At 43.8% G+C, this 20,515-nt stretch overlaps 1 protein-coding gene across 1 annotated transcript in view; it reads right to left on the reverse strand.

The window, feature by feature from the left end:
• Positions 1–482: 482 nt before the first annotated feature.
• Positions 483–20,515, reverse strand: part of rtn4rl1a (reticulon 4 receptor-like 1a) — a 136,305-nt gene continuing 116,272 nt past the window's right edge. Inside the window, exons 2-3 of the mRNA XM_080435258.1 lie at positions 4,176–4,630; positions 483–1,477 (exon numbers count right to left, since the gene is read on the reverse strand). Of these exons, the coding sequence (XP_080291384.1) occupies positions 563–1,477; positions 4,176–4,630 (1,370 nt within the window). The 3' untranslated portion in view covers positions 483–562. The remainder of the gene's footprint in view (positions 1,478–4,175; positions 4,631–20,515) is intronic.

A 20,515-nucleotide genomic window follows, 5' to 3' on the forward strand; every position in this document is an offset into this window, starting at 1 on the left:
CGAGCAGCGATGTTGTGGCTTTCTATTTCCCCTTTATTGTTTAAGAGTACATAAATTCTCAGAGACGATCAATGCCACGCTCTCGAGACAGTTGTGGCTATGGGATGAGACGAGTGTAATGACTTCCTGTTGTTTCCCTTTTGTGACATCATCAAAGAGCAATGGGGCTGAATTGGTTTTCCCTGACTGTCGCGACTCCTAAATATTATCCCTGCACTTGAAATCCACAGGAATAACAGTAGACAATCGATAATGCAATCGATAATGCTCTTTACGTGTACTATGCTAACACACGTACACACACGCACACACACGCACGCACACACACACGCGCACACATGCACACACACAAACGCACACGCACACACACACACACACACACACACACACACACACACACACACACACGCACGCACACACACACGCACACACACGCACACGCACACGCACACACACACAAAGAGTTATGAACAAATGCCTCATTGAGAGCCAGAGCAGGGTTGGTCAGGAGATTGAATCAATAGGTTGTATCAACACCAGTAAACAGGTCCATTCTCCCGTTTCAGCATGGGATCAGAGAGGCGAGCATCAGCAGCACAGCCAATGGGAAACAGAGTACTGAACACGCCAGGCGGGGCGCTGCGACATCACTGGCCCTCTGAACCCCGCTCGGTGGGCCAACAGAAGTCCTCGGGATGCACTTGTTCTTCCTCCGCGGCGCCGACAGGTCATATTTGTCTCCGTCCGCGGTGCTGTAGTCTTTGTCCCCCCCTAGCTGCACCTCATTCTGCCCGCCCTTCCCCTTGCGGCCCCGGCGGGTGCAGTTCCGGCGTCCTCCCTTGGCCGGCTGGGGCAGGGGAGACGGGGTGGGCAGCAGGCTGTACTGGTCCCCGTGGGGCAGGTACGGCCGCTGGTGGTGGTTGTGGCGGCTGCGGTGGCGGTTCAGGTGGTTCAGCGTCTCTCCCGGCTCCTCCTCATCCCTACCGGGCCCGCCTCCTTCTCCTCCTCTTTCCCCCCTCTGGCTCTCTCCTGGGAGGCAGCTGGGCAGCTCCTCCTTCCTCAGGGTTTTGAGGTCCTTGCCGGCGAGCTCCGGTGGCAACACGCACGTCAGCGAGGAGGTGGAGCCCCGGAACCTGCGCAGCCAGTCCCACAGGGACAGGGCCTTGCAGTCGCACTCCCAGGGGTTGTCGTTGAGCCGCAGGTACTCCAGGGCCGGGAGCAGCGTGAGGCTGCTGCCCGCCAGCTCGGTCAGGGAGTTGTTGAACAGGTAGAGGGTGGTGAGGCGCCGCAGGTCGTGGAAGGCCTGGCGGTCCACCCACTGGATCCGGTTCTGGTGGAGCAGCAGGCGGTCGAGCACGCCGAGACCCCTGAAGGTGTTCTGGCGCAGGCTCCACAGGCGGTTGCCGTGCAGGAAGAGGTGGCTGAGGTTGAGCAGGTCAATGAAGAGGTCGTCCTCCAGGAACTCCAGCTGATTGTCCTGCGAGGGTGGAGAAACGAGGGATTTAGGGAGGGACGTCGAGGAGAGGTTGCAGAAGATGGGGAATAGATAGGTAGGGAAAGGAAGATGCACGCAAAGGAAGAAGGATGAGTCGAGAGAAAGGGAAAGAAGACGAGAGAGGTGTGAGTGGTGTTGTTGGAACAGAAGAGATGTGAAAGATTTGTCTGGTATAAAACAACAAGCATGTCCTAATAGTTGAAGAAGTGTGCTGCACCAAAAAAAGATCTAAGCATTTGAAAAATATCTAGCAAATAGCACTCAATATGACACCAGTAGTTTTGTCAACATCAATAATAAATTCATAAATTCCTACCAATGAAAGATCTGGCTGATACCCGATGCTATAAGCTGGTAATAATAACAAAGCCCAATGTTTGTGTGCCCACATAAACCTCAATATATTTTTAAAGCATTGTGTTAGCTCGATAGGTGTAACTTTTAGCCCCATCATATAAAGTTAATATCTATTGATGTTTCCTTGCAAACGGTAGTACATATGAAAGGCTCCACACATTCACATGCAGTATAAAAGCTCCTACTATTTGATTTAATGCATTTTCCCACATCAATATTTAAAATTCCATTCTTCTCCTGAGGTAGAATTCATGAATATATCATTAGAGTGGCTGTAGCTATAGAACCCAGCAATAGACCTTTAACAGCACCACAGGTATACTGTGTAGGTGATGGAGCATGATCCATTTCTGGTGCACATGGGATGATTAAAAGGCTTATTTGATCAGCCCCCCAATTCATACAGAACTGTGCCAGGTGGATCTATACATTATGTTATCATGTGGCTGTATCCTGCAGGTATGGAATCTGCATGATAGAATCACATGATTATATGCGATGAGTGATGGGGGTTAGCTCAATAACATCTCTCTCTCTCTCTCTCTCTCTCTCTCTCTCTCTCTCTCTCTCTCTCTCTCTCTCTCTCCCCCCCTCTCTCTCTCCACAAGTGAGCTAAGCCAAGACACAACACAGAAAACCAAGACACAGTGACTTTGATTGATTTCCTGTATCTGCGTCACGTGTAGCTCAGAACGTTTCAATAGAAAAGAGCCAGGTAAAATGGTAAATGGTGCATTTATATAGCGCTTTTATCCAAAGCGCTTTACATAGATTGTGCATTATATTCACCCATTCACACGCCGATGGCGGAGGAAACCATGCAAGGCACCAACCTGCTCATCGGGAGCAATTAGGGTTCAGCGTCTTGCTCAAGGACACTTCGACAGTAACTCTGGGGGAGCCCGGGATCGAACTGGGAACCTCGCGATTCCCATCCGGCCGCTCTACCGGCCACTCTACCCCTGCACCACTGCCGTGTCTCGGGGCACGGTGGAGTAAACTAAAAATGTTTTCCACCTGGGGGAATATTTTATTTTCTGGACAAAAAGTGTGTTTTAGACTGGGGTGTTGGGCTCAAAGTGTTCCCACCAAGGAAACCATCTTTGTTTAGGAGAGTAGCGAACGTGTATTCTTTATGTTTTACTACAGTCGAGAGGCTGCGCTACCGGGGGTGTGCGGGCAAGGCCCGAAAGGTTACATAGCGTTAAGGAGAACTCCTTTGCTATGGACCAGAGCTACGTCACTTGGGTGCCTGCACCTTTAGCAGGTCTTGAATCTCTTAATTCCAATGAATAAGTGAACAGGAGCACAGGTTATTACAGATTGTTTTGCCCCAAAGTCACTGAAATTAATAATTGGAACCATTCCTCATAAGACCACAACATTCTGACACTGAAACGGCATTTTGCAGATAGACAAATGAGGACAAAGTTGACTTTATTCAATACCTGACTGTGTCAGCAAACATTTCATACTTTTGGTGAGGCGTGCAAAGCGGTATCTTCTTTATTAAGAATATTTAGACTGTTGCTGTATCTGGTGTAGCGTTGTATGTTAAACAGGGTGTTTCTGTAATACCTAGGGTCTGGGTTTTGAGTAGGCAAATGATTCTGATTTGATAAGCTCAGAGTCAAAATAATCCCTTATCAAATTTGTTCACCCCAAATCTTTGATCCAGCTTGTTTTAGTTTTGAAATTAAATTAATCTCTGTCACCAAGTGCACTGAATAGCAATAAATAAATACAAATTCACTGACAAATAGTTTTAACCAAGAGAGAGGATTCGGTAGCCGATTTGCATTTGAATTTGCATTTGTACGATATCCTTCCAAACCTCAACTAGGTCCATGCTTGTAAACCCTCCCTGAATAAGTTTAACCCCATCAACCCTGGCATCCCTATATCGAGCAAAGTTCGACTTTCAATAATTTCCCAAAACCTCACACAACGCTTGATGACAGAAGCTCGTAGATCTGCTATTTCCTGCGAATGTTCTCAAAACGTTCGCCTGTTTTTGGCGAATGTTCACCTACATGACATAACAGGAGCGCTACGGTTCATGTGGTTAACCCATTAATACCTGGAACGCATCTGTGTCACTTTTAGATTTCTTTAGGCTATTCAAAAATAGCAGATATACAAGCTCATAGCGCGGCACCGAGTGCCGCGCTACGAGCTTGTAGATCTGCTATTTTTGAAAAATCGTGAAAATATTTTTTTTACATTTCTTTCCGAAAAACTGTTAGGATTTAGAAAATGTTTAGAAGCGGCCTCAGGTCTTAATGGGTTAATAAGTGGTCAAAACATCATATTATCCAAATACCTGCAGGTAGAGATACTGCAGATTGTGGAGACCCTCAAAGATCCCGGCGGGCAGGCTGAGCAGGCCACAGTGGTAGAGGTGCAGGGCGTGGAGCCTGCCCAGGCCCTGGAAGGTGTCCGCCGCCAGGGCCTTCAGGTGCCGGTTGTCCCCCAGGTCCAGCTCCTCCAGGCGGTCGAAGCCGTGGAGGGTGGAGGGCTGTATGTAGGAGATGTTGTTGGAGTACAGCCACAGCATGGCGGTGGTGGGAGAGAAGTGGCCCCGGAGCAGCCTCTGGATCTTGTTGTTCTGCAGGAAGACGCGCTCGCTCTGGGCGGGGATGCCCTCCGGCACGGCGTCGAAGTTGGTGGCCTGGCAGGAGACGGTGCTGGGCGACGTGTAGCAGATACAGTGGCGCGGGCAGGGCAGAGAGAGGTCCAGGCCACACAGCACAAGCAGTAGCTCCACACCGCCGCAACCTGAGCGAGGAGAGAGGAGAGGAGACATTGAATTGAATGTGCGGCATGTACAGTAGGCGTAATGAGGGAGGGGGGCGTCAGGGGGTTGAGGAGCATGGCAGAGGGAGACAAAGGGAGAAAGGTTGTGAGAAACGGGAAATTAATTGAATTCACGGGGCAGAGCGCCTGTTATCAAACGCATCTTGAGCGAAACATTCATTGCTCTCAGTTTACTAAGACAACAATAAGCACGGTTCAGCGCAGACAAATTACAGCGCTGACACAAATCTGACACACACACCACACACATACACACAGACACAAACACACACACGCACACACACACACACACACACACACACACACACACACACACACACACACACACACACACACACACACACACACACACACACACACAGACACAGACACAGACACAATTCTATTGACTTTCATTCATTTTCTTTGTCATTTATTGTATATTATACGATAGAACTCCCAGTTATAAGGCCTTATTTAAACAATATACGTATGGTGCTACACAGTTTGGCGCACCCAACTCCAGTTTTGCGATATCTGTGATATCTTATCAACTCAAAGATATCATGCTCTTTCTCTTAAAAACCACCTACCGTATCGTATTAAAGCACAACAGGGAGGGAACATCGGTACAACTCTGCCTACTGAATAGCAATTCATAATTGGCAGTTGATGACCTGTTACTGCTGTACACTCTGTTGCATAGAGACATAAAGAAAACCAGAAGGGCATGGGTTCACAAAATTCTTCAAAGACAAGAGGTCCTTGAACATTTTTCAAAGTCGAACAGTATTTAAACATATTTTCTGTCAGCAATAAAATGTGGACTACTATTGAAATATACATTTTCTGTGTCTGTTTGTCTTTCTCAGTCTCACTCTGCTCACTCACTCCCCTCCTCCGTGGTGCTGAAAGACGTACGCCAGTCGACTGTTCACCTTATTCTTATTGTTCATATGCAAATGATGAGTCTCTAGGCAGTTTCATCTGCCAGGTTGAAAGTGATGCTTTGAACAGGACGCCATCTAAACTCAGGTTGATTTTGATTGCAAGCAGTGTACAGTGCAAGGCATGTGAACCGCCGGTGCACATTAAGTGTTATATCGTTCACCGGGGTCACCCCGGGGTCTATCTTTGTTCCCCTTCTCCCTCTACATCAGCAGGGATCTTCAATGTTTTTCAGGCCAAGGACCCCCTAGCTGAGAGAGAGATGAAGCAGGGACCCCCACTACATATTGTATAAAATTGTGTTGCAGATTAACATTTTTCATAGATTTCCTAGACATAGACTTGTTTGACATGCATACATTATCTTTTCTATTAATTATGTTGGATTCATGCTAATGTGTATTTTCAGACAGTTAACCTTTTAAACGTCTCCCTTGAGCAAGACGCTGAACCCCTAATTGCTCCCAATGAATAGGTTGGTGCCTTGCACGGTTTCCTCTGCCATCGGTGTGTGAATGTGTGTGTGAATGTGTGAATGTAATGCACAATCTACTGTATGTAAAGCTCTTTGGATAAAAGCGCTATATAAATGCACCATTTACCATTTATTTACCATCTAAACCCTCAATATAGTCAACTTGAACGTTGGCTCTGTACTTGGTCTGCTCTTTTTCCCTCTACACCAACTCTACACCAACTCTCAGAAAATAGCCGATCTACAAGCTCACAACGCCGGCGCGAGGCGTTGTGAGCTTGTGGATCTGCTATTTTCGGCTAATGTAGATTTGCCGGAGTTACTCCGAGGACCCCCTGGGGGTCCTGGACCCCTTGTTGAAGATCCATGACCTGAATGCTCATGTATTTTCGCCGAATCTTCGCCTATTATTATGACATGTCCAGATTAGGGACGCTAGTGTTCATGTGGTGAATCAGAAAAATGAGCCACAGTGCCTTGTGCTGAGATTTAGACAAAGTTTCAGCCGGTCACTTTCTGTTCCCTCTACAGTAGATACTATAGCAATGCCTTACAACCACCTATTTTTAACCAACATGCCCATGGGCGCATGTTACACAACGTGGGCGCTGACACCTCTGTCGCCTCTGTCTCTGAAAGTGACACCTCTGTAGGTCGTAAATTAGCAATGACACCTGTTTTGCACCGTTTTTGGCTGAACGTAAGATAGGGCCCTATACTGTATATGACAATTATGATTTTACAGCTCATAATTCTGAGTATTTTTTCTTGCAATTGCGAGATGCGAGATGAAAGAAATGAAAGAAATGGGATTTTGCCGTTAACGTCAAACCTAATTTAAAACACTATCGACTGCATGACCATTAATGGTACCACTATCAGCACATACATATAACCACAGCTATGCAGTACATGTGTATCTAGTGTAGTGTAGTGTGTAATATATTCAAATATAACCAGGGTTTGATTTATAAAAACAGACAGGGGACATTTTCTTAACATACAGTATACTTCTTCATACGTACAGTATATCAACCTAAACTGCAAGTGAAAGTTGCTCTGTCAAATTTGTACTTGAGTTAAAGTTGAGGAGTACATGCTTTAAAAAAGAAATACTTAAGTATTCAAAAGTACACGCTTTTAAAAGTACTTAAGTATTACAAAAGTGAAACAAATATACTGTATGTGCACGTGTGTGTGTGTGTGTGCATGTGTGTCTGTCTTGGAAACACAGTTATGATAGCTCTTTGCTTTCTCTCTCTCCCTTTTGTCCTCCCACAGTGGCACACACACACACACACACACACACACACACACACACACACACACACACACACACACACACACACACACACACACACACACACACACACACACACACCTTATTGCGCACACACACTTCACAGCATCATATCCTTCAGTTCCCCTCCAAAGGCGGCAGAAAATCGATGTTCCTCTTGCTTACAAGTGAACACGCACCACACCTGTAATACATTCCTACCGTAACGGATGCCTGGAAATAGAGGTGGGGGGGGGGGGGGGGGGGGTCAGATGAAACACAAAGCATCCACAGACAGAACGCATGTGAAGAGGGGATTACAGTTTCCTTTCTACATTCTCTCCCTGCAACAAGGATGGACCCCCGTGGGTCCATTTCTACACTCGCAGAGTCAAATTAAATACTGAGATTTTCTTGGATCAATCCATCATGGTTCAGGAATGAAGAAATGGAGAAACGTGGCTCTCCTCATGAGGGATTTAAAGGCAGAGAGAGAGAAAGAGAGAGAGAGGGGGGGATGTATAGGCACCATAATGCAAGAGGACAATATACCACAGGACATGTTCCCTGCTCAATGCTAATTGTGTGTGTGTGTGTGTGTGTGTGTGTGTGTGTGTGTGTGTGTGTGTGTGTGTGTGTGTGTGTGTGTGTGTGTGTGTGTGTGTGTGTGTGTGTGTGTGTGTGTGTGTGTGTGTGTGTGTGTGTGTGTGTGTGTGTGTATGTACAGTATATGTGTGCGATCGTGTGATGGACAGGTGTCCAGATTGGTCATCTCACGTTAGTGTACTGTAAAGAACATTATGTTCTGAGACATCAACCAGGCAAAGAGTGGGAATATGGTGTGTGTGTGTGTGTGTGTGTGTGTGTGTGTGTGTGTGTGTGTGTGTGTGTGTGTGTGTGTGTGTCTGTGTGTGTGTGTGCGTATGCGTGTGTGTGTGTGTGTGTGTGTGTGTGTGTGTGTGTGTGTGTGTGTGTGTGTGTCCTTGCCTGCGTGCGTGCGTGCGTGCATGTGTGTGTGCGTGCATTTGTACTGTACGTGCGTGCGTGCGTATGTGTGCGCGCGTGTGCGTGACATTTCTCCACAAACACGGTGTGAGAACAGTGTGTCTGGTATTTTGACAAGGTTGACCTTTCCATCAATACCAGGCCCGATGCCAGAAGACATCATGGCAGACAGCAGGCATCGTGGCCATGATGTCCCCATTGTCCCCCTAGTTTACCACCAATCCACCCTGTCCCTCATCGCCCAGTTACGCTTTCCATCTATTTATCTTCCACCCTGTTCATCTGGTTCTCTCTCTCTCCCTCTCTCTCTCTCTCCCTCCCTGTCTCTCTACCTCTCTCTCTCCTCATAACATGCAGTCAATATGTATGCATTCAGGGATAGTGGGTGTTCGACATGATTTTATCTTTCCATTCTCTCTCTCTCTCTCTCTCTCTCTCTCTCCTCTTCTCTTCCCCAGTCTTCGTACTTATCTGTCCATCTGTGTCGACAAGTGACAGCGGCAAGCGGTGACGTGGCACTAGCTGTATATCGCCGCTGTCGGGGCGGAAACCTCTCATCTCCATATTCTAACTTTTTTGTGTTTTTTTTTCTCGTAAATTAACGCCCTACTGGATCACACTACGGCATCACACAAAAGTGTTTAAAGTAGCAGATCCACAAGCTCCCGAGCTTGTGGATCTGCTATACTTTTGAATTTGAATCCTGAAAAGTAACAGTTTTGGACATACGAGCAGTGCCGGAAAGTAACTACTTGTAAGTAAATGTACTCAAGTACTGTACTTAAGTAAAATTTTGAGGTATTTGTACTTTACTCGAGTATTTCCAATTTCCAATACTTTTCCTTCTACTCCGCTACATCTCAGAGGCAAATATTGTACTTTTATTCAGCTACAATTATTTGAAAACTTTAGTTACTAGTTACTTTGTAGATTTTCATTATTATTACAAAACATACATTAACCACTTCAGCCCTATGTACATTTTGGTCATTTGAAAATAGCCGATCTACAAGCTCACAATGCGTCGCGATGCGACGCATTGTGAGATTGTAGATCTGCTATTTTCAAAAGATTTGTATACATTTGAAAACTTGAAATAGGACATTTTGGATAATGAGTACTTTTACTTTTGGTACTTTAAGTACACTTTGATGCAAATACTTTCATACTTTTACTCAAGCACATCTTGAATTCCGGACTTTTATTTGTAACAGAGTATTTCTACCGTACATTGCAGTATTGATACTTTTACTTAAGTGAAAAAAAAATTCACTTTTTCCACCACTGCATGAGGTTTCCACCGGATCCAGAGACGATAATATACTTGTTTCCATATGTCTATATCGTATGTTTATATTGTTCCGTTTTCTTTTTTTTTTACTGCGGTTGCAAGCCGATTTGTCCCCTCTGGGACGTTACCTTGCCTTACCCTTTCCCTTCATGCTCCTGTGCCTCGTCTTTTCATCAGTTCCCTTCCTCCTCAGCTCTCTCTCACACTGGGAGATGGCTCTGCCCGTGCCTGCTGTGTCTGGTAATTAGCTAAAGCTCCGGTTTCCTAATCCAGGCGTGTGTGTTTATCTGCATATGCGTGTGTGTGTGTGTGCGCGCGTGTGTGTGTGTGTGCGTGTGTGTGTGCATGTGTGTGTGTGCGTGTGCGTGTGTGTTTTTGTGTGCAGTGGTGTAAACTAAGTACTCAAGTACAGTACTTAAGTACAAATTAGGTACTTTTACTTTACTGGAGTATTTCCAATTTTCTACTCAACTACATCTCAGAGGCAAATATTGTACTTTTACTCCACTACAATTATTTTACAACTTTAGTTACTAGTTAACCCTTAACTAGATTTTCAAATCTAATTTACAGTAGGTGTCCTATACCCAACACCAGGGTCAAACGTTCTCAATGGAAGAGTAAGGAGACCACTTCCGACCACTGCAAATACTGTCTGCTAGCTACATTGTATTCAACAGACTGGTTAAAGTCATGTTTTATTGCTCTCGGTGGTGCGGTGGTGAAACACCTGCCCCCGAAAAAATCCACCGTGGTGCAGCATCTGGCTTTGTCCAGCGTCCACACAAACACAATTGGCCCGTGTTCAGGGGAGGTAAGCCGGGCGGGGAGGGTTATAGTTGTCAATGCACGTACTCCTACGGGCTGGGCTGGGCCGGGCCGGGCCGGCACCTGTTAGGCGGGAGGAGTAGGACGAAGGCCCTACGTCCTCCCGGAGCGGGCTCCTCGCTGGCAGTCAGTAGGATACAACAGCAGTGTAACACAGAAATGTGAGTGAGGAATCAATTGGCATCCTCCTATAATTTGAAAAACCTCTGTCTGTTTGGTGAGACCAAAACTGTTCTGCCCGGTTCTCCTCAGTGGCTGGAGCAATTGATCTGAATTTGCACACAGCCATTCACCATTACCTTGTGCACGGAACAGCGAAGCCCGTTTTTCGATTTCACCAAATGTCAGCTGTTTATTAGCGTTTTTGTGTTCGCTGGCTCCCGGGTTGCCAGATCATGTGCGCATATCCCCCCACGGGTATGGACTAGTAACAACTAAATTGGGGAGAAAAGGGGGTAAAAAAAAACGATTGTTTTATTCGTTAAAATAAGCCAGAGATTTTTGCTTTAATACTATGATTACGAATTTCGCCAACTTCTTTACACAACTAAGTTGATTCTTTATTCTTATGATGATCGACTGCAATCAAAACTTCTCTGCTCAGCACACCCTTACTTTTCATCCATCCAGGCCAAAACTGCACCGAAACAATGACTGAAGGTTCATTATTGTCCATCGCTCGTGGACAGTATTGGATCTGTTCCTATCGCTGCTCGTGTTGGCAAAAAGTACAGTATGACAATCAGGTCTCCTTTCTCCCGTAACGTTCTTTGAAATGATCGACGTGTCTGCAAAGTGGGACAATAATTGTCTATTATTATGTATCGAAGAAAGGAACGGATCCAATAGCCAAGGGGGAAGAAAATAAGTCACACCAAAGTGTACAAAATTAAATAAATAACTCTGGGATGTCTGATGATAACGCATCTGCTCTGCCTCTGTGAAGTTAACCCATTAAGACCGGGAACGCAGCACGTGTGTCATTTTTTGATTTCTATGGCTATTCAAAAATAGCAGATATACAAGCTCATAGCGCGGCACCGAGTGCCGCGCTATGAGCTTGTAGATCTGCTATTTTTTGAAAAATCGTGAAAATCTATGCAAATCTTTTAATATATATATTTTTAAAGTGAACATTTGTAACTCAAATCTTTGCTTCTGGGGGGTCCCTGGAACGAAATATTTTACAAATGTTCGCTTTAAAAAATAGATATATTCAAAGATTTGCACACATTTTCACAATTCATTTTTCCAAAATAGCAGATCTACAAGCTCTACAGATCTACATAGCGCGGCACTCGGTGCCGCGCTATGTAGATCTGAGCTTGTAATATCTGCTATTTTTTAATAGCCAAAGAAATCTAAAAATGACACAGATTCCTTCCCGGACTAAATGGGTTAATTTTAGCTTTAGTTCAAAAAGCATCTCCAGCCACCTTGGCTGCCGAGGTCTTATCTGCTGCTCGCACAAACTCCCAGCGTTACAGTCACCTACGACACCTTCCCCACTGGTCTCATTATGCTGTTTACGCCTGAACCGTTGCCATTGCGACGTGGCCCGACATCTTGTTGTTGTGATGATAGCAGAGTTCCAGAGTTGGCTTGTATATACAGGGCCAGGGCTTGAGTCCTTACGGCCCTAAGCAGAACTTCATTTGCCCCCAGAGAGCGCTCTCTCTCTCTCAGAGAGAGAGAGAGAGAGAGAGTTCATTATTAAAGTTGTACAATGCAAATTCACAACTAACGATTTTTAGCAACCTCTGCTGGTCACTACCGTCACTGCATACAATTTCCTTAGTCCTCGATTACCCAGAATTCCATTCGTTTTCACCGGAAGCCGGAAGCGTTTCAAAAAGCGATCTTTTAATTGTTTTATACTATCTACGGATCGTTTCTCTTAGCCAGTGGAGCATTAGTTACCATGAGCTGTGCTTTATTTTTCTGTTCTTTTTCGATCTTCTAATCCTACATTCTCTTAAAATCAGCGTGAGGTTCATTTTTGTTATTAGCGCGATAGTTCCTGGCCAAACAGGAAACCGTTGCGGTAGTTCCTGGCCAAACAGGAAACCAGTGCATTTCCACCTCCGTTTTCCGGCCAGATGACGTCATTTCCCCGGGAAAGTCCCCCCAGTCCACGTTCAATATAAAATATATAAATAAAAGGCTTCCGGGGGTGAAATTCATGGAGTGGGTGTTGTGAAACTTTTGCCACTCACAAAAGATATACAATTTAACTTTAGTTTTGTTGAAAACGTTACCTAGTATGCCTTTAAGGACCTGTTTAATTTTGGCATTACTTTTTGCCAATGACACAGGGTGGCAGAAGGTAACTATTTGTTTTGATCAGCTTTCATAAAGGTCTGTCCATGGTGCCAGCTGCCAGATATATCACACACTGTTTATCCCTATACAGGCTATATGCGTATGTATGGTCAGTAGAGTAGAGTGTGCATTGCGACCATGCAGTCGTCAGATAGATAGCGTGTTATTTAGACAGATGCTAGGTTCATCCGTTGACCTGGCATCCTAGATTATACTGAGGCAATGTACAGATTATATTTTTTGTTGATATTACATTGGTTTAGACTGTTGCTAGGTTATTGGTTTACCTATGATCCTAGATTACTGAGGCGCTACACTGTCTCTCTGCATTTGATGTATGTGTTTACCTTGCGTACTGTACAGTAAGTCGCTCTGGACAAAGAGCGTCTGCTGAAAATTGTAAATTGTGCATTAACCCATTAAGACCTGAGGCCGCTTCTAAACATTTTCTAAATCCTAACAGTTTTTCGGAAAAAAAAAAAAAAGGTAAAAAAAAAAAATGTCACGATTTTTCAAAAATAGCAGATCTACAAGCTCGTAGCGCGGCACTCGGTGCCGCGCTATGAGCTTGTATATCTGCTATTTTTGAATAGCCTAAAGAAATCTAAAAGTGACACAGATGCGTTCCAGGTATTAATGGGTTAATGCAGTCACAACAATACATTCAACATAGCCTTTCACTCCTCACTACCTACGACATTCATTTCAAAATCTAATAACCAGCATACTGCCTATTTTTCCAGACCAGTGCTCCAACGTTTACTATAGAGTCTCTAACTCTCACTTCCTAATTCTTCCTTTTTTCCCTCCTCTTCTTTTTAACGCCACTCCAGTTATTGCATGTCCTCTTTATCTATATTAATCTGAGTCTTTGCTAGCTCTCTCTATATGACCCTCTGCCCCCTTTGAACCTTCCAACCGCATGCGCTTCATATCTCCGCTGAGCATCTCACGCCTTTTTTTTCTGGGCATTTATTTTGTGTGTGCGTGACGATGTGCATGTGCACGTCTGTCTGTGTGTGTGTGTATGTCATGTACATTTAATAACTTTCTTCTCTTTTTTTTTACTTGGTTGTGTTTGTGTGTGAGTGAGCGCATATACTGCAACGTGACCATGGCAGCTCACGCTGTGTGGGTGAGTGTTTTCTGGACTCGGTACGAGAGAGATAAGGATGCGTAGAAGTTCACAGATTGAGAGATGGAAGGGCTGTTATCAGACAGCGGGGGCTGCAGACGACGGCCATATGGCCCCAACACAGCGGGACACCGAATCTCCCACCCTGCATCTGCTCTTTCTTTTAACAGACGACACGGGGTCTTTTCGTCAGAACCACAGGTCTACAGTCCACCATAGGAATGTATAATCAGCTTTGGAACGTGGCCCGTACACTGCCTAATAGGGCTGACATTTTGTGTAATTGTGACATACAGTTACAATTACAATTTAGGCTCAAATATGCTTTTATCCAGAGTGACTTATTGCAAGCTTGGAGTAAAGGGCCGTCCACACCAAGCACTATAACTACAGTATAAATGTATGATTTAAAAAATCATTCTAATTCGAGTCCACACCACGACTATAACAGTGGTGAAAAATATAATATAACTTAATAGTGCTTGGCAGTGGTGGAAGGTAACTAAGTACATTTACTCAAGTACTGTACTTAAGTGCAATTTTGAGGTACTTTTACTTTATTTCCATTTCAGTATTTCCATTTTTCAATACTTGTACTTCTACTCCACTACATCTCAAAGGAAAATATTGTACTTTTACTCCACTACAATTATTTGAAAACGTTTATAGTTACTATAGTTACTTGAGTTACTTGATAGTTACTTGATTTTGATTATTATTATAAAACCACTTCAGACCTATATATATATATATATATATATATATATATATATATATATATATATATATATATATATATATATATGCTTTGGCAATTTGAAAATAACAGATCTACAAGCTCACAATGTGTCGCTTTGCGACGCGTTGTGAGCTTGTAGATCTGTTCTTTTCTAAGGATTTTTGCAAAGAAAGCAAGTAAGCAAGTAAGCGCCACAAAGTAACGGGTAAGACACCAAACCTATAGCATCTGAGTGTCTACATAAAAAACGTGGAATTTGTGGGAAAGCAAACAGCACATCTTAACTCTTTCACTGCCACACTTATTTCAGACTGTGTCGTCCCAGTGCCAGGAAAAAGGTGCATTTTTCCTCCGTTTGTTTTTGAACATTGAAGTGAATGTAGCAGCAATTTTTTGGATAGCGTTATCTCCTAGTTCCTTTGAGAAAAAAATCCCAAAAAATTCCCAAAAAAATAAAAATAAATAAAAAAAAATATATATATATATATATATATATATATATATATATTTTCGTCTTTCCGTCATTGGCCATGATAGCCATAGAGCCATCGGACGGGAATTCCCGTTTTTGGCAGTTAAAGAGTTAATAACTTACATACCATATGTGAACAAGTAACTAACATAAATCTGGACAACATAACTGAAATCTATCTAAATAGGCAACAGAAGGAAAGAGAAGTTCTAGAGGATGAGACAGATAGTGAAGAGGTGAGTTTTCAGACTGCGGCAGAAGATGGGGAGTGAGTCTGCAGTCCTGACTGGGGGGGGGGTCATTCCACAGCTTGGGAGCAGGCTTGTCTGTACCAGAAGAACAGATAGAAAAACATCTCTGGCCATAAACAAAGGCAGTGTGAACACCATGTCTGGCTGCAGAACCAGGAAATGCCTGGTGGAGGGAAACTCAAGGAGAGTGTGAATGTTGAACCGCAAGTTCATAATTTATGGATAGGAAAACATATATATTTTTCAGTGAATGTCTTAGTTAGAAACAATGTTATTCTTACGATGCACTTCTGTACTGGACTGTGAAGTATTTACAAAGATGTCCATGTTGGGTTCACACCGTGTGTTTGGTAATTTAGTGGACTGTTTCACTAAATCTTTATTTTACAAAACTGTTTCCTAAGCTGTTTTTTTTCATGCATTATGCAACAAAAGTGTTGTGCATCATGATGCACAGCAAGTGTTATATAATAATATCCACATACTGTAGGTTTCTCCTTAAGGCTTACTGTTTGGTCAACAACAAATAGATTGAAGACTGCACCTCGTCGCAAAAGAACATCAACTCAACTCAACTCAAGTCTACTTTATTGTCACATCACAGAATTACAGGCATAAAAAAATGCTAATTATTTGTCGTACAAGCGCCATCATTTGAAGTTTCAAAAAAGGAGGAAAGAAATAGAGAACGGAGATATAAATAAAAACAGGTCGAATGTGTCAATATGAGCTCTGTAAAATATACTGCTGGTGCCTGGTGAAGCAATGGAACGAGGCAGTGAAAATACTGTAGCAGCAGATATAATAATAATGACATAACAACATTATAGCAATAATGTACATGAGGTGTACTGTAGGTTTAAAAGAAAATATCAATAAAAGAGCAGCAGATATATGCTACTGTACTGTATGTACTGTATGAGTTATCTCTCCTGATTGGATCAAATTGTTCTCTCGACCTGCAAAGTTAGCTATATGTTTTTTGCAAAGAAATGTTTTGTTTTAACCAAAAGCTTTCGGTGGCTAAACTACTCTACTGGAGTATTTCCAATTGTCTATACTTTTACTTTTACTGCTACAAACATTTTAGTACTTTTACTTTTGGTACTTTAAGTACATTTTGATAACAATACTTTTGTACTTTTACTCAAGTCCATTTTTTATTCCGGACTTTTACTTGTAACAGAGTACTTCTACATTGCAGTATTGATACTTTGACTCAAGTAAAACATCTGAGTACTTTTTCCACCACTGTAGTGCGTTAGCGTGACTACACGATGGAGAACTTCAATACGTTCCAGTGGAGCTCGTCTCCAATTCAACCGTGTTATCAGTGACGGACGTGTATGTTTTTATTCCCATAGTTGCATAATTGCTCAGCTCAAAATAAGAACATTGAATGTGTTACTGTGTACAGTCAGAGGAGCCTGCATGCTGTATATCATTTGGTCCAGTTTGACATCCTGAGTCAGACAAGTGACTTTAATCTCTATGCTTGATGAAGCCTTCATCTGCTCTCGCCTCGCCTCGACTCACTCTCTGCCCTTGTTTCCTTCTCTCTCTGCAAGTCTACCCCACAAACAAGTCCTCCTTCCTCCTACTCTGTGTCTCTCTCTGGCCTGTGTGCTGTCACTCTTCCCTCTGCTGCCTGTTTTTTTTCTAAATTCTCATCTTAGCCCCCCATGCTCCACCCGCCCCCCCCCCCCCCCACCATCTTAGATATTTGCTGAAAGCTTCATCAAGCACGGCCAGAGTTCAATTACAAGAGCTGTCTCTCTCACCCATCTCTCTCCAATTCCCCCACACCACGTACTGGGCACACGCACACACGCACACACGCACGTGCGAGCGCGTGTGCGCACACACGTGCTTATCAACAAACGCTTATCCACACACACACACACACACACACACACACACACACACACACACACTGGCGCAGGCAACACACACACACACACACACACACACACACACACACACACACACACACACACACAGGCACAGGCGCAGGCAACACACACACACACACACACACACACACACACACATACACATACACACACACACATACACACACACACACACACACACACACACACACACACACACACACACACACACACACACACACACACACACACACAAACACACACACACACACACACACACACACACACACACACACACACACACACAAACACAAACACATAAACACACAGAGCCTGTCAGCCCCGTTGTCACGATTCCCTGTCAGCTGCAACATGGCATCTGGAGTAGACACCTGCCACTCACTCTCACAAACACACAGAGAAAGTGGCTGCAGACACGGGAACGAGAAGAGGGGTTTGGGAGAGAAAGAGCAGAGAGAGAGAGAGAGAGAGTGGGAGAGTGGGAGAGAGAGAATGACAGAGAGGGGGGAAGGAGAGAGAAGGGCAGAGGAGTGGGCAATATGGCACTCAGCAGTGGTGGAAAAAGTACTCAAATGTTTTACTTAAGTAAAAGTATCAATACTGCAATGTAGAAGTACTCTGTAGTAAAAGTCCGGAATTCAAAATTTACTTGAGTAAAAGTACAAAAGTATTGGCATCAAAATGTACTTAAAGTACCAAAAGTAAAAGTACTAAAATGTTTGAAAATAGCAGATCTACAAGCTCACAACGCTTCGTGATGCGACGCGTCGTGAGCTTGTAGATCGGATATTTTCAAATAGCCTATGTATAAAATAGGGCAAAAGTGGTTCATGTATGTTTCATAATATCATAATTTGTATCTGAAAAGTAACTAGTAACTCACGTTTTCAAATAATTGTAGTGGAGTCCAAGTACAATATTTGCCTCTGAGATGTAGTGGAGTAAAAGTAAAAATATTGGAAATTGGAAATACTCAAGTAAAGTACAAATACCTCAACATTGTACTTAAGTACAGTACTTAAGTAAATGTACTTAGTTACTTTACACCACTGAAGGGCAGAGGAGAGAGAGAGAGAGAGAGAGAGAGAGAGAGAGAGAGAGAGAGAGATTGATTCCTGAAACATTGAAGTGGAGGCAGGGTATAGAAGGGAGTGATGACAGGAAGTGGCAGTGAAGCACGGATCACTGTATAAGCACAGGTGTGTGGAAAAATAAATAATAAAACATGTCTGCCTGCTCGTTATACAACAGCCTTCCCCCCAGCGCCTGTCAATGTGTCGCCAGGCTACATCCCACGGCGACCCTGTGTTTGTTAGGTGAACACATCTGAGGCCGGTCGCACGACACGGAAAAAAGTAAATACTTTCTTTTTTTACTGAGCGTACTCACACGTTATACAGACACACCCCAGGAAATATCTTACACGCACACGCGCACACACACACACGCACATGCTCACACACGCACACACACTGTGATCATCAGTAAAGCCTTCAGCATGCTTCCTCAGAACAGCTGTTGAGGTAGGTAGGATAGCATCAGAAACCCCCCTTTGGACAGGCAAATCAGTAAGTAAGATGGAGCCAGGGCTCATCACAAACCCAGCAAGGGAGAGAGAGAGAGAGCATGAGAGAGAGAGCGAGAGAGAGAGAGAGAGAGAGAGAGAGAGAGAGAGAGAGAGAGAGAGAGAGAGAGAGAGAGAGAGACTGAACAAGATGGAGGGAGGAGAAAGCGAGAGAGGGAGAGGTACAGTTTGCTGTGTGTGTGTGTGTACGTGTGTGCATGTGTGTGTCTTTGTTTATGAAAGCAACAAAACCAGTGAGGCATGGAGAGTAAAGAAAAGAAAAGGGGAACTGATGGTTCTAGGGTGTGTGTGTGTGTGTGTGTGTGTGTTTGGGGAGGGGGAGGGGGGGGCAGCTCTCTGACACATAGATGCCTATCCCCCTTCTCTGGTTGATTTAGCTGAGCATATAATCCCAAAGATCATTTAGTGCTGCTCATTCAGACGGTGATAAGTCTTTGGCTGAGTTAATGAGAGATTTAAATGGCGTCATTGCCTGAAAGACACCACCATCCCAAATCTCACCAACCTAATCCCTTCCCCTTCCCTCTTGTGCATAATTTATGTTCCGACGTAGTCCACGGCGGCGGCTTGAGATTGTAAATCGGCTATTTTCGACGTGCGAGTGCCGCGCTATGAGCTTGTAGATCTGCTATTTTAATATTTGTAAAATATTTTGTTCCAGGGACCCAGAAGCAAATATTTGAGTTACAAATGTTCGCTTAAAAAATATACATATTCAAAGATTTGCACGAATATCCACGTTAAAAAAAAAAATAGCAGATCTACAAGCTTCTATATTTGCTATTTTTTGATAGCCAAATAAATCTAAAGGGACACAGATGCGTTCCCGGTCTTAATGGGCTCTGGACCACATACAGCCATGCTTTGGGGTTCATCGTGCTCAGGGTTTATTTGAGGGGTGTGAGAAAAAGACAGACAGAGAGAGAGAGAGAGAGAGAGAGAGGGTGATAACTGATATCATCCTTAGGGGCTGATACGGCAGTAGCTGACCTCTCTCTCTCCCTCCCTCCCTCTCTCTCTCTCTCTCTCTGTATGCATGTATAGACTTTTTTCCCTCTACGTACAGTGTATAATGCATGGCTGATTGGACTGGGTAAAGGTTATTCATGGTAAGTAATGCTCAGTGGACAGTAATAGTGAAGCACCCTGATCTGGTTGCTGCACACAGCGCTTGAAACTATCTCGACAGGGATTTGAAGTGCTGAATGCACAGTAGTTAGTTACACTTGCCTTTGGGGCATTGAGTGCACTTTTTCCACAGTAGCAGCAGTACCAAGGTGCGCATGGGTCACACAAAGCACAGCGCCGCTTAAAAAGAATGTCACAAAAATGAGTCCTCCTTGGGACCACGTGACGTGAACAGTGGTGTGAAGTAACTAAGTACACTTACTCAAGTGCTGTATTTAATAAAAGTTTTGTGGTATTTTTTACTTTGGGTATTTCCAATTTTCTATACTTTCACTTCTACTCCACTACATCTCTGAGGAAAATATTGTACCTTTACTCCACTACAATTATGTGAAAAACTTTAGTTACTAGTTACTTTGCAGATATAAATTATTATATCATAAAACATACATTAACCACTTTATACATAGGTTATTTTCAAACATTTAAGTACTTT

Source organism: Gymnoscopelus braueri (genome assembly GCF_963280865.1).
Source record: "Gymnoscopelus braueri genome assembly, chromosome: 8".
Classification (NCBI taxonomy): domain Eukaryota; kingdom Metazoa; phylum Chordata; class Actinopteri; order Myctophiformes; family Myctophidae; genus Gymnoscopelus; species Gymnoscopelus braueri.